General features: G+C 37.9%; 2 protein-coding genes across 5 annotated transcripts in view; both read left to right on the forward strand.

Moving 5' to 3' along the window:
• neto1l (neuropilin (NRP) and tolloid (TLL)-like 1, like) overlaps positions 1–5,314 on the forward strand; it is a 105,212-nt gene extending 99,898 nt beyond the window's left edge. Inside the window, exons 11-12 of one of the 4 annotated variants that reach the window (XM_072688638.1) lie at positions 1,756–1,786; positions 3,801–5,314. Coding sequence is in view for 1 of the 4 variants with exons in the window: in XM_072688653.1 (XP_072544754.1) it covers positions 654–741 (88 nt within the window). In the remaining 3 variants the exon portion in view is untranslated. The other 3 variants (XM_072688632.1, XM_072688637.1, XM_072688653.1) reach the window with 3 other exon arrangements.
• A 570-nt stretch (positions 5,315–5,884) lies between these two features.
• On the forward strand, positions 5,885–11,548 carry timm21 (translocase of inner mitochondrial membrane 21). Its single transcript, XM_072657387.1, has 6 exons — positions 5,885–6,486; positions 6,582–6,644; positions 7,394–7,491; positions 7,601–7,674; positions 10,018–10,123; positions 10,467–11,548. The coding sequence occupies exons 1-6, from the start codon at positions 6,174–6,176 to the stop codon at positions 10,557–10,559; spliced, it is 747 nt and encodes a 248-aa protein (XP_072513488.1). The 5' UTR covers positions 5,885–6,173; the 3' UTR covers positions 10,560–11,548.
• The last annotated feature ends 1,381 nt before the right edge of the window (positions 11,549–12,929 follow it).

A 12,929-nucleotide genomic window follows, 5' to 3' on the forward strand; every position in this document is an offset into this window, starting at 1 on the left:
TTTTTTTTATGTTCCTGGTATTCTGTGGTCAGTGTCTATCAAAAGTGCTACAAGGAAGAAAAAACTGGTGAACCAGGTTCCCAGGGCTCATTGATGCAATCCTTACATCTAACAGAACTTAAAGGATCTGCTGTCTTGGTGTCAGATACTACAGAACTCCTTCAGAGTGTGTTTTGGATGGCACAAAGGGAACCTACACAATATTACGCAGCTGGATTTAATTGTATGGCTAATCGGTGTATAATGTAAATATATAACCTTCCTGTTCAGCATTTATTAATACTGAATACTATTAAAGTGGTCAAAAAAGATAATAACATAATACCATAAGTATGATCCGAAAATAAGATATAATAAAAGTAGGTATGATGCGAATGTGGCATACAGCCCTTTTCACAAGGCCTATCTGGTGAAACAGACTGAGTGTTAAGAAACCCTGCCTGTTATGCACTATTTATTCAAATTGTACACGTCTGACTTCATTGCCAGTCTTGAATGAATTGAACAGCATTCCCGTCTACTGTCTGTGATGATGCATTGAGGTTACCTTAAGCCTGTGATTTCGTGTCTGTTGTAGTCACACTGTGAAATGTGCCCTGTTTGTGTGTCTTTGCTCATACTCTACATTATGTTGCATTGTCTCCATCATGTAGACTTCTTGAAAATAGTGCAGTCCTGGATCAGTACGAACGAGCTTCAGTGAAATATGAAAACATGGACCGGAGATTTACAGCAGCCTGATGGCACGGACACCTTAGTGACAAGCGTAGGGCCTACAGAACACACTGCAGATGTAATTTTTTCTGGGTGGAGGACATGGACACAGTAGCAGAGAAAAAAACAAAGACTTTTAGATCGAGATTTCTTGAAATATCTGAAACTTGAATTTAAGAGCATTACGCTACTCCATTTCCCATTCATCTTCGACGTTTCTATGGCATTTGGTTAACATCAGGCAAAAACACACTGTATTAACTGTTTTTGTTAGAAAGAGAAATCTTTTTTCACATCCATTTACACAAATAAGTGTGAACAGAACTTTCCTGTTGCATGCATTTGTTATTTTTCCATTAAACAATGTTTTTATATTGTTGTTGTTTTCACACTGGATAAACAGTATTGCCACTGATTATGACTCCCCATATATATAGTCTACATATATTTACCTCACCCCAAGACAAACGTTTTTGCATGTTTTATGTCTATTTGGCATTGCGTTTAACGGTTGATAATACAGAGTCAGATCCAAGGCATTGTGAACTAAACTAAACCCCACCCCGCCACCTCCCTTAGAAGGCTAATTCCTACACGAACGTATGCATGCTAAAATCCTGAAAGTGAAAGATAAAATATGTGTGGCTAACCTCTTTAAACGTACTTAATTTGAAGTGGATGATTTTGCAGTCTAACATATTTAAAGTGCAGGTGCAAAATACAGTAACTTTTGCTACTTTTTTCGTGGCACATAACCTTTGTACACAAACCTTTTGTAGCTGTTTGAAAGCTGGACCACCTTTAACACAGTTTGTGTATCCGTTATGAAAATAATAAACTTTGACAAGCGTCCCTTTCATGTTTTTTTTTTATTATTATTCCAGCTGAGCCTAAATTATGAAGCATTAGTTGATTTCCCTGAATTGGGATCAATATGTTGTAATTGGCATGTTGTGAATTAAGTTATTAAATAGCAAAGAAATTTGTGCAAAATTAAAATGATGATACTGTGATCATTTTCTTTTCCAATTCTGAGGACAGATCGTATGTACATTGCCTCTGCTACAGACAGGTAATGCTAATACCAAACGATTCTGTGGTTCAGTGATGCATTAGCAATCTTGTACATACACATACACGCACATCTCGTTGCGAACGTTCATGGCGGAGCTAATGATGTATGGTACCAGTCAGATGCTTGGACACACCTACTTATAGAAAGATTTTCTTTACTTTTTCTTTATTTTCACTTTACTTATGTATTGTTTGCTATGCAATAACAATAGCATTGTAGTTATAGATTATTATAATTAGACATTATTCTACAATAAGCTGTACTTACCCAGCCTTATACACTCCTGACATTCTAAAAGGCAGCTTCATACGGAACCTCCTGGGTGCTTTTCCATCTTGTATATACTGAATGTGGCTCTAAGTACATGAACAGGCCTGCTAATTATTCAGGAGTTATGATGTTTTAGCTCATTGCTGTCAGCTGTATCAAATCAAGCACATAGCAGTGCAGTCAACATATACACACACTGGCAGTGGAGCGGGACATATTGAAGATCTCAGTGAACTTAAACGTGGCATTGTCACAGGATGCCATCTTTGTCACAAGTCAGTTTGTGAGATCTGCCCCGACAGAGCTGCCCCTATCAGAAATAAGTGCTATTATTACAAAATGGAAGTGTCTGTGAGTAACAAACAGGGCAGCCATGAAGCGGTAGACCAAGGAAAATCACAGTGGGGCTGTCAAAAACGTTTTTTAAGCATGTAGTGCTCATAAAACACACATCCTCTGCTGCCTTGCTCGCTAATGAGTCCGAAGCTGCCTATGGAAGCAACAGCAACACAAGAACTGGGTGTTAAGAACTTCATGGAATGGATATCCATGGCCGAGCAGCTGCACACAGGCCTGGAGTCATCTGGAGAGGTGTGAAGAACACCTCTCCATGTTCTCTGGAGTAATGAATCACAATATTTGGAAATCTGCTTTGGTGGAGGACTGCAGGACTGCATATTACCAACATTACAGTCTGGAGGACCAAATTAATGCAGGTTCTTGGCAGTCATATGTTTTTTCTTTTTAATTTGCTTGTCTGATCGGCATACGAGCAGTTCTCTCAGAGAGTTTTACTGGTCTTCTAGATATTATTTTGACCCCCCTAGTTCCCACCGAACCACCATTTCTTAATAAGAGTCTACAGTGTAGAAACCACAAGACACTATTTGGATTTTTCTTATACATTTCTTATAGATAGGCATCTATTACTTTAATTTTTAGATCTTTGAAGAGTTGCTTAGAGGAGCCCATGTTTGATAAGTGTTAGTAAGAGGTATGAAGAGTCAGAAAACTTATAAAGCTAGAAATTTGATTCAGCTGGCAGTCTCCAATTACATTTGTCAAAAAAAAAAAACAAAAAAAAAACAAGACTTTGAAATGGTTGGGCAATGATTTTTATTTATTGATTTGTTTATTTATTGAATGTGGTGAAAGATATTAATTGTGCATTAGATCTGTATTTAATTATATAGATGAAAAATGCATATTTAGTAGGTGTGTCCAAATGTTGACGGCTAATACACATACACCATTCTATTGACTGTTTGATTACACAGTGGCAGTGTGATGTGTTTGAACTAATTAGATGAAATGTTTATATGCCTATTTAATATTTTCACCCATTAAAACAGTAAACCTCTTGTGGGGACCTATACTGCATTATATTAGCAATATCAACTTTATTTAACTAAACTAATCTCTTCTCATAACCTTTAGTGCATTGTTAACAGAATAGCTCAGCCAAATGGAAAGGAAATGGAAGCTAACAGCTGACAGAATGATATAATTTGCAAATTCTAATTGATGTCTCTTCATTTTTATTTATTGTTAGCAATATTTTTAGCACCAAACAACAGAACAAGACTGGCATTTTGACCTATCCTTTTAAATATATGTAGTCTATAGCCAGATATTTGGAACCATGTTTTCTATTTTTCCTGTGCGAAACCAATGCAGAGCAAGAAGAACGATGTGCTGGGTTTTCAGGGTTGCCCTAATAGTGTTTTCACTTTTTCTACAGGCAGATGCATCACTGCCCTGCATCTTTCCATGTTTGACAGCTTAAGGGAATAACTCGTAACACCCTCGTCCAGACAGGACTGTCAGATTCAGCGAATATTAAGTGTGGCAGAGTCTGCTTTTCCTGTGATTGCCTAGGGCCTCTTGGTTGGTTTTTGGTGGATGACACTAACTTGTGTTCCTACAATGACTTTAAACTGTTAGTTAAGCCACCGAACAGCATTTTGGGGCCTAGACAGTAGGCCTACGTCTACAGCTCCTGACTACAAACTGATATCCAGGGGTTCATTGGGATGTTGGGGGGGTGTTGATTCATTGGGATACTGGGAATAGGATGGGGGTGGGATTGTTTTTTCCATTCTGTTTTTTTCTGTGTTTTTTGCCCATTGTGTGGGATATGATGTTTTTTTTTTCTATTCTGTGACCTTAACAAAATGACTCTAAAGCTAAAATAAGATTTGAATCTAAACTTTACTGGATGTCCATGCCTTTTTATTTTCCCCTTTCCTGAAGTAGGCTTGAGCTGCACAGGCCGCTGAAGTCGTGTCATCATTTTGTAGTCAGCATTGTGCCCACATTAGGAACTCCGGGTGGGTTTTATAAAATTTGCGACTGTCTTGCCCTGTAGTAAACACACACATGTTCCGAACCCCACACTGGCTTTGTATATTTTTCCACCTAATACCACTGGATACCCTAAATTTGGACATGGACATGTTGCTACATGCTAAGCTACAACCACTGCACACTGAACTGATACCATAGGACTGACCTCATCAAAATATGCACCAAACAAATCAGCAAGCTTTGACAGATGAGGTTAGGTATGTGTCTTTGGCAGCGGTAGAGCACAGTTTAAGTAGCGGTTGTTGTTTTCTAATAGTGTTAAAGTTTAGTAGTCGTTGGCTTTTGCATCGAGTCATGTCAATGCACAGGAGTGTTAGCTTAGCTTTGGGCATGGATGTAGTGTAAATCAATTTAACTCGTAAGATCTAGCAATTCAAGGATCCAGAGACGTTCGGGGGGAAATGTACATGTGTATTTACCACAGGGTGAGATAGCCGAGATTTAAAAAACAAAATTCAGCTCAGACCTGGAGTTTCTAATAAGGACCAACTGCAGAATGACACACAACATTTGATGTCTATTGTGTTTATCACCTGACAAACAGATATCAGTTACTTGACCTGATTTTTCAGTGACCCGTTTTTCAATTCTTTAACACCTGCCTGGTAAGTGCTTGTCATCTCTGTGGACACAGAATGATAATTGTGGACCCATATTAGATACAAATTTGAACCAGAATCTTTAGAAATTGGTCAGCAGGTCTTGTCTATGCATACTTTAATAGAAACAAATGCCACTACGATCACATATAGGCTACAGGTTATTGACCGATGATATGAAAGTAGATCACGCATCTTTTTTTTTCTATTATTCATGAAATGTCTGTATGTTCAAAACCTGCTCATTTGCCAAAATGTCTACATTTGGGTCAACATTAGATAAATCATAGACTGGTTGTTTTCAATAAATGACATGAAATTGAAATAAATCTTGTCAAAGTTTTGTTTCAACATTGATTATTACATGACATTATTATTTTACGGAGAGCATTGCGCAAACTGAATATTTTTGGATGTTTTTCTTTTTGCTTCATTAGACTATTAGACTATTTTGGTGTTGCAAAACCTAACCTAGATGTTTATGTTTTTTAAAATGTTTTATTTAATAGATTACAGATAATGTTTTAATTAGTAATTTGATTGTCTTATGTTTTTTTTTTTTTAATGTTGTGTTGTACAGAGATGTACTGTGAAAGTCAAAACACTACAACTCCCATGATCCTCAGCTAAGCTGTGTCAGTCACCGGACATCGGGACTAAAAGCTTCAAAATGGAAAACATAAAAGTACCTCAACACATAAAGATAGTTGCTGTTTTATTGAGAAATATGTTTATATTCATAACTAGTATTTGTAAAATAGTCAACTGATTGTCTTCAAATCGGCATATACACACAAGTTTAGGTTTATAATTTACCTATATTATCTGAGTACACTTTAATTTTGAAGGGGGGAATTAGCACAAGTGAGGCTATGCCAAGCTGCTGCACTCTTAATGAGCACTAAGATCACCTTTCTCTGTTTTGTACTGGTCATTTTGGCCGTTTCCAGCATCTAGCTAGCTACCTAATCTGAGAGAGGAGGTGTTTTTCATGTAGCTAGCTATAATAAAACGCAGCCACCTCGTAGCTTTTAGCTAACTAGCACTATATCGGGTTAGCTAGCTATGTAGCTGCCTGGTTGGGTTGAGCTTCGTTGTAGCAGTTATTAACACGTTTACGCAACCATTGGCTCTCAACATCTGGTATAATGATTTATTCACTCATATTTAGAAATGGCAGGGCATCACATTCTGCACAGCACATACTGAAGCGTGTGAATGTCTCCACGTCTCTACAAGTGTCTCCTTTGCAGGTGAATACTCCTGTTTTGACCCAGTTAAAGTTAGCTAAGTCGCCCCTAACTCAGTGGGCATGTTGGCGTCGCTGCGCTGGTGTTCAAGCTCGAGGGTTCCATGCTGGAGGTCGGTGCAGTAACGTTGATGACCGTGAGGGAAAGGACAGGGCTCAGGTGTCAGTCCACAGAAGCCAGGCACCTTCTGGCGTCTCTACAGCTCAGAAAGGTGGGTTTAGGGGGTCTGACAGTCCAGTAACTTTATTGCAGGACTTGAGTGTGACGTTTAATATGTTTTGCCTGGGTTTCTCTAACTCTCAACAGTCAAGCAAGCTGGCAAAGACTTCACCTATCTGATAGTGGTGCTCATTGGGCTTGGAGTTACAGGTGAGAGAGAATGCCCTGAACTATATATATATATATATATATATATATATATATATATATATATACATACATACACACACACACACACACACACACTGTAAAACTTATACACTTATAAAAGCCCATTCCCAAAAGGTGTGTGTTTTTTTCCCATTCGCATGTCACAATTTTGAGCAACTCTCTTGTCTAAATATGACGTAGGAAAAAATAATTGGCCCATATTTTATCTATGTAACATATTCAACATAATACTTTCAGATTATAGATAATTACTTTCAAGTTTTAGGTTTATTTGTCATATGCACAACATGTCAGGACATTTATGCAATGAAATGAAATGCTTGTGGTGAGGCTCAGGTTGATACTCTACAGGAGGATAAAACTATATACACATACTAAACATATTAAAATAAAGTTATAAAAATTATAATAAATAAATACAAAATACAGAATATACAAAGACAGGAAAGATCTGTAGAAATTCTCTGATATGTACATTTATGAGACGGGTATAGTCTGAGAGAGAGTGGAGCTACATATAAAGATGCATGTTCTCTCATTAAACACATGAGACAAGGTGAAGCCATTGAGAACTAGAATGCTGTATCTAGTCAACATTTTGAAATACGGTTGGCAAGAATAAAAAAAAGCATGAAAAAAACAAAGCAAGATGAAGATAAAATAATCTGTCAAATATGTTAAATGATCTTAATATTCTTAAAATATTGATTTAGCATCACTTTTTGCAGGAGGACTTTTTTATGTCATCTTCCAAGAACTGTTTTCTTCATCCAGTCCAAGCAAACTCTACGGGAAAGCTTTCGAAAAATGCAGATCACACCCCGAGGTCAGCCAATCTGGAGAATCTCATCATTACATGAGGCAATTTAGCATTTTATTATAAAAAAATATATAATAATAATAATAAATAAATGACCTTTTGCCTTTCTCCTTAGGTAATTGGAGCTTTTGGTGAGCCCATCAAAGGCTATGGAGAGACGACTCGCCGAGGTAGAAGACAACAAGTTAGGTATGACGCATGTCTACAGGATAGATGAAAATATTTATTATTTTAGTGAGATGCCGTCATGCTTTTTTCCCCAGATTGTCCCATGATGGCAGATGATCAGTTTCGTCAATAAATGTGCAGATATCATCTAGTTTTCATGTACATATCTGTGGAGGGCAATACATAAACATTTCTAGAATGTACAAATTTGAACTAACTCCACCTGGGTCAGCTTTACACAGAAGCAGAGGATTGTATAGTATGGGCCAAAAGTTTGGACACACCTTCTCATTCAATGCGTTTTCTGTATTTTCATGACTATTTACATTGTAGATTCTCACTGAAGGCATCAAAACTGTGAATGAACACGTGGAGTTATGTACTTAACCAAAAAAGTTGAAATAACTGAAAACATGTTTTATATTCATGTTTCTTCAAAATAGCCACCCTTTGCTCTGATTACTGCTTTGCACACTCCTGGCATTCTCTCAATGAGCTTCAAGAGGTAGTCACCTGAAATGGTTTTCCAACAGTCTTGAAGGAGTTACCAGAGGTGTTTAGCACTTGTTGGCCCCTTTGCCTTCACTCTGTGGTCCAGCTCACCCCAAACCATCTCGATTGGGTTCAGGTCCGGTGACTGTGGAGGCCAAGTCATCTGCCGCAGCATTCCATCACTCTCCTTCTTGGTCAAATAGCCCTTACACAGCCTGGAGGTGTGTGGTTGGGGTCATTGTTCTGTTGAAAAATAAATGATGGTCCAACTAAACGCAAACCATATGGGATGGCATGTCTCTGCAGGATGCTGTGGTAGCCATGCTGGTTCAGTGTGCCTTTAATTTTGAATAAATCCCCAACAGTGTCACCAGCAAAACACCCCCACACCATCACAGCTCCTCCTCCATGCTTCACAGTGGGAACCAGGCATGTGGAATCCATCCGTTCACCTTTTCTGCGTCTCACAAAGACACGGCAGTTGGAACCAAAGATCTCACATTTGGACCAAAAGCACAGATTTCCACTGGTCTAATGTCCATTCCTTGTGTTTTTTGGCCCAAACAAATCTCTTCTGCTTGTTGCCTCTCCTTAGCAGTGGTTTCCTAGCAGCTGTTTGACCATGAAGGCCTGATTTGCGCAGTCTCCTCTTAACAGTTGTTCTAGAGATGGGTCTGCTGCTAGAACTCTGTGTGGCATTCAACTGGTCTGTGATCTGAGCTGCTGTTAACTTGCGATTTCTGAGGCTGGTGACTCAGATGAACTTGTCCTGAGAAGCAGAGGTAACTCTTGGTCTTCCTTTCCTGGGTCGGTCCTGGAGTGTGCCAGTTTCGCTGTAGCGCTTGATGGTTTTTGTGACTCCACTTGGGGACACATTTAAAGTTTTTGCAATTTTCCGGACTGACTGACCTTCATTTCTTAAAGTAATGATGGCCACTCGTTTTTCTTTAATTAGCTGATTGGTTCTTGCCATAATATGAATTTTAACAGTTGTCCAATAGGGCTGTCGGCTGTGTAGTAACCTGACTTCTGCACGACACAACTGATAAGGCACACCTGAAAACCATTTCAGGTGACTACCTCTTGAAGCTCATTGAGAGAATGCCAAGAGTGTGCAAAGCAGTAATCAGAGCAAAGGGTGGCTATTTTGAAGAAACTAGAATATAAAACATGTTTTCAGTTATTTCACCTTTTTTGTTAAGTACATAACTCCACATGTGTTCACTCATAGTTTTGATGCCTTCAGTGAGAATCTACAATGTAAATAGTCATGAAAATACAGAAAACGCATTGAATGAGAAGGTGTGTCCAAACTTTTGGCCTGTACTGTATATCTAAAACATTCTGCTCCTCTGGAGTCCAATAAACACATAATCACATCACATCCCAAAACACCTGCCCTTTTTTAAAGAAATTATCTGTTAATAACAAATTTGATTCCAACAATGTTAGCCCTGCATCAAGCTTTGTCAACAAAAATGCAGCAGAACGTGGGCACGTATGTGTCTTGCTATCCCTTTGCTGCTGTGATACTGTGAATGTCCCCACTGTGGGACCAATAAAGGATTATCTTATTTTTTCCTAGAAGCACTTCAGCACTACTCTCAGTGTTATCATTTGTGATCTAATATTTTCTTGCCTACCCTGGTCAGTTTAAGGTTGTAGATTTCATATTTGGAATATTTACTGTCAGAAAATGTGCAGTCTTAGCATTAGCATTAAGTAGACAACCTTCTTTTGCCCTCTTAATTCCGTCTGACCAAGAAATAATAACAAGAGTGCACAGTTTGGAGAGTCGAGTTCTGGTCACTTTTATACTGTAATATCTTTACTGTCTTTCATATCTGACTTAACCACCTAATTTTCCCCTAGTCATATTGAATACATGAAGGACGGCCAGAAGTACATGAGGCTGAAATTTTACATTGAGGGTTCGGAGCCAGGACTGCACGGAACTGTACATTCAGAATCAAAGCAGGTAAAATTCAGGGAGCTTGTTTACACCTTGCATTAACCTGTGTTTCATGGCCGGATTCCGTTGACACTTCGCTTCCCCAGTGTGATCAGATCAGGTTTAATTTAACTCCACGTACAGCACAGCTAGTTTCTTATTATGCAGTGTTTAATATCAGAAGAAACAGACAATGAATCAACTGTATTAGCAGAGGAGAAGGCTTTTTTACAGTGTAAAATGCATGTCTGTGCACTGTGTAAACAGCCTCCTGAGCATTTTGACAGCTTATTTACAATGATGATGATTTTCTAACATCTAATGTAGAAAGGCTTCTGAAGTTAAATGCTGTGTGTTTCTAATTCCACAGAATCCTGAGACAGGAAAATATGAATTCCGCTACATATTTGTGGATATAGACACGTATCCCAGAAGGACGATCGTGATTGAGGACAACAGATGAGATGGTTTTCATTAGAGTTTTCAGTTTTCAGTGAACAGAAAGTTTCTTCGAGCCCTCAGCATAACGCTTGGAATAAGATCTGTTTAGCTTCATGTTGCTTGCCAGGTTTGCTAGGTTTACATGCACGGCTATGGTTCGATTATGTCAGTATTTCAGCTCAACCTAAAGAGGAATTCAGGTTTTCTTGTCTCCAAATTTCTTGGGTCATGCTTATGGGTGCCATTATATTTACAGGAAAATAATTGGACTTGAATTGTGAAATATTTTAAATAAATTTAGATTGTTTTACACTGGGTGTCCACATCGCTTCAAAAATGATGCAATTTATTTTAGATTAGTGATTGCCACACTCTACTCTCAGGTCAGTGATCAGTTTGATCACAGGTACATGGGCCCACTTATTGCTGCCCCGTTTCGTTCATATGACATTCTGGTTAATTGCACCCACTATATTAAAATAACTGCTTCCAGATAAATGAAAAAAAATGAACTTAGGATTCACTCACATGCTTACAAACGGCCTGATTTCCCTGGGTCCTTGGCCACCTTCTTATAATACTTAATCTGTTTTTACATAATAAAAAAAATTACACATTGAGTAGGTTCTGCATTTTTTTTTAACTGACTTAAGGGACGTGGTCAGTTGTGTAATCAGATTATTCGATTGTAATAATGAATATTGGCCATATTTGAATTATGTTTTTCTAGAAATAAAGCTTTTTTTTATGTGAAGGGCTGTTAAAAAAGAGGGATGTCTCAATGGATGGGACTAGAATGATGCCAAGGATCATATTTTTATAAAGTTGTGTCATAAGACCAGAGGATGTATCGTTGAGGTTGATCTTTCTTTAAAGGGCTGGTTATCAACTGACTTTCAGTTAGTTGAGTGATTTAATGTTGAAGACATGGAATTTTGAATGAATGCACTTAATGTTTCATACACTATTTACTGTCTGTATTGTGAGCAGATTAAAGGTAAAAGCAATCTTTTGATGTTTTATTTCTCTTGACTGATGTTGAATAATATTGATGGCCTTCATTCCTGATGAAAAGGCAGATGATGATGATGATGATGATGAAGATAATAATAATAATAATAACCCTGTTTACTCATATAACTGTTTACTCATTAATAACCCTAAAACTTTACACATTTTAAATCTAAATATAAAATAGATGCAGAGTGATGAGTTGATTGTAAACTAAACAAAAACTGGAACATTAAGAATGATGTAAATGAATGATGTTTTAATAAATATTCAGTATTTCAGAAGTAGGGATCAAGTATTGAGGCACAAAACTGCATAAATGTATTCTAAAAATGGAGATGATTACATTATGTTTATCAATTCTTGTTCTCAGCAAAACATCTAAAAATATATTTTGCTGTGTAGTTCATATTTACATTTGTACTGTAGTTTTTATTACATATATACAGTAGTATTCATACTTATTTTAGTAGTATTTGTATGGTTGATGTAATCTGCGGTGAGCTCACTCGCTTGCTTGTCGTTTTGCACACACTGCTTCATTAAGGCTGCATTTTCCCCAAATTTTTAAATATATTGTACATTATTCCACTGGAAATCAAGAGTGAAAGCTACCTATCATGTGTCCAGCAGGGGGCGATATTGCTCAAATGTTTGACTTGCAAGAGACAAATCGGTGAGACACCACAGTAGATCACTATATATGCTTCATTTAAAAAGGTAAAAACGGTAAAGGTGCGAGTATTTGTCACTGTACTATGTACAGCAAAATGTGTTCTCTGCATTTTACCCATCTGTTGTAGTGGACACACACCTCCAGCGCCCGGGGAGCAGAAAGGGTGAAGAGCCTTACTCAAGGGCCCAGGTATCGAACCCCCAAACCTGTCCTCAACAGCCCGGAGCTCTAACTGCTGCGCCACCACTGCCCTTTCTGTTTGGTGTCCAAATATAAAGCTGCAAATATAAATATAATTATAATGTTTTTTAGTTCACTATCACTACTACATAATAAGAAATATATTGATAATCAGAAAGAGAATATCAGTTGGTCCACTGCAGTGTTAGATGCACTATTATATGAAAGGCTATTTCTTAGGAGACAGTGGTTGAACCCTAACCCTAACCCATTTCTCCAGATTCACCCTGAAGACCAAGTTGAGTGTAGAAGTCACAGAGTTTACTCCTGTATGATTTGAGTCTCCTCTTGGTGGCTGTAATAGAGCACAGTTTTGAAGCAGATCAACAACTCACGGCGAGAGCTAGCCAGAGTGAAGTACGGCCTCCGCACCGCAGGGTTAGTTTACACACTACTTAGTCACAACTAAGGTTCCCTAAGCAAACAATGAGAGAACTCCACAAAAATAAATAAAATAATAATAAT

Source organism: Salminus brasiliensis, chromosome 1 (assembly GCF_030463535.1).
Source record: "Salminus brasiliensis chromosome 1, fSalBra1.hap2, whole genome shotgun sequence".
NCBI classification, from domain to species: domain Eukaryota; kingdom Metazoa; phylum Chordata; class Actinopteri; order Characiformes; family Bryconidae; genus Salminus; species Salminus brasiliensis.

Excerpts from the sequence above, each read along its gene's own strand:
- timm21 (XM_072657387.1), top strand. The coding sequence starts at position 6,174 with ATGATTTATTCACTCATATTTAGAAATGGCAGGGCATCACATTCTGCA. Across the intron at positions 6,487-6,581 it reads CGTCTCTACAGCTCAGAAAG|TCAAGCAAGCTGGCAAAGAC; the intron begins GTGGGTTTAGGG and ends AACTCTCAACAG. Across the intron at positions 7,675-10,017 it reads GGTAGAAGACAACAAGTTAG|TCATATTGAATACATGAAGG; the intron begins GTATGACGCATG and ends ATTTTCCCCTAG.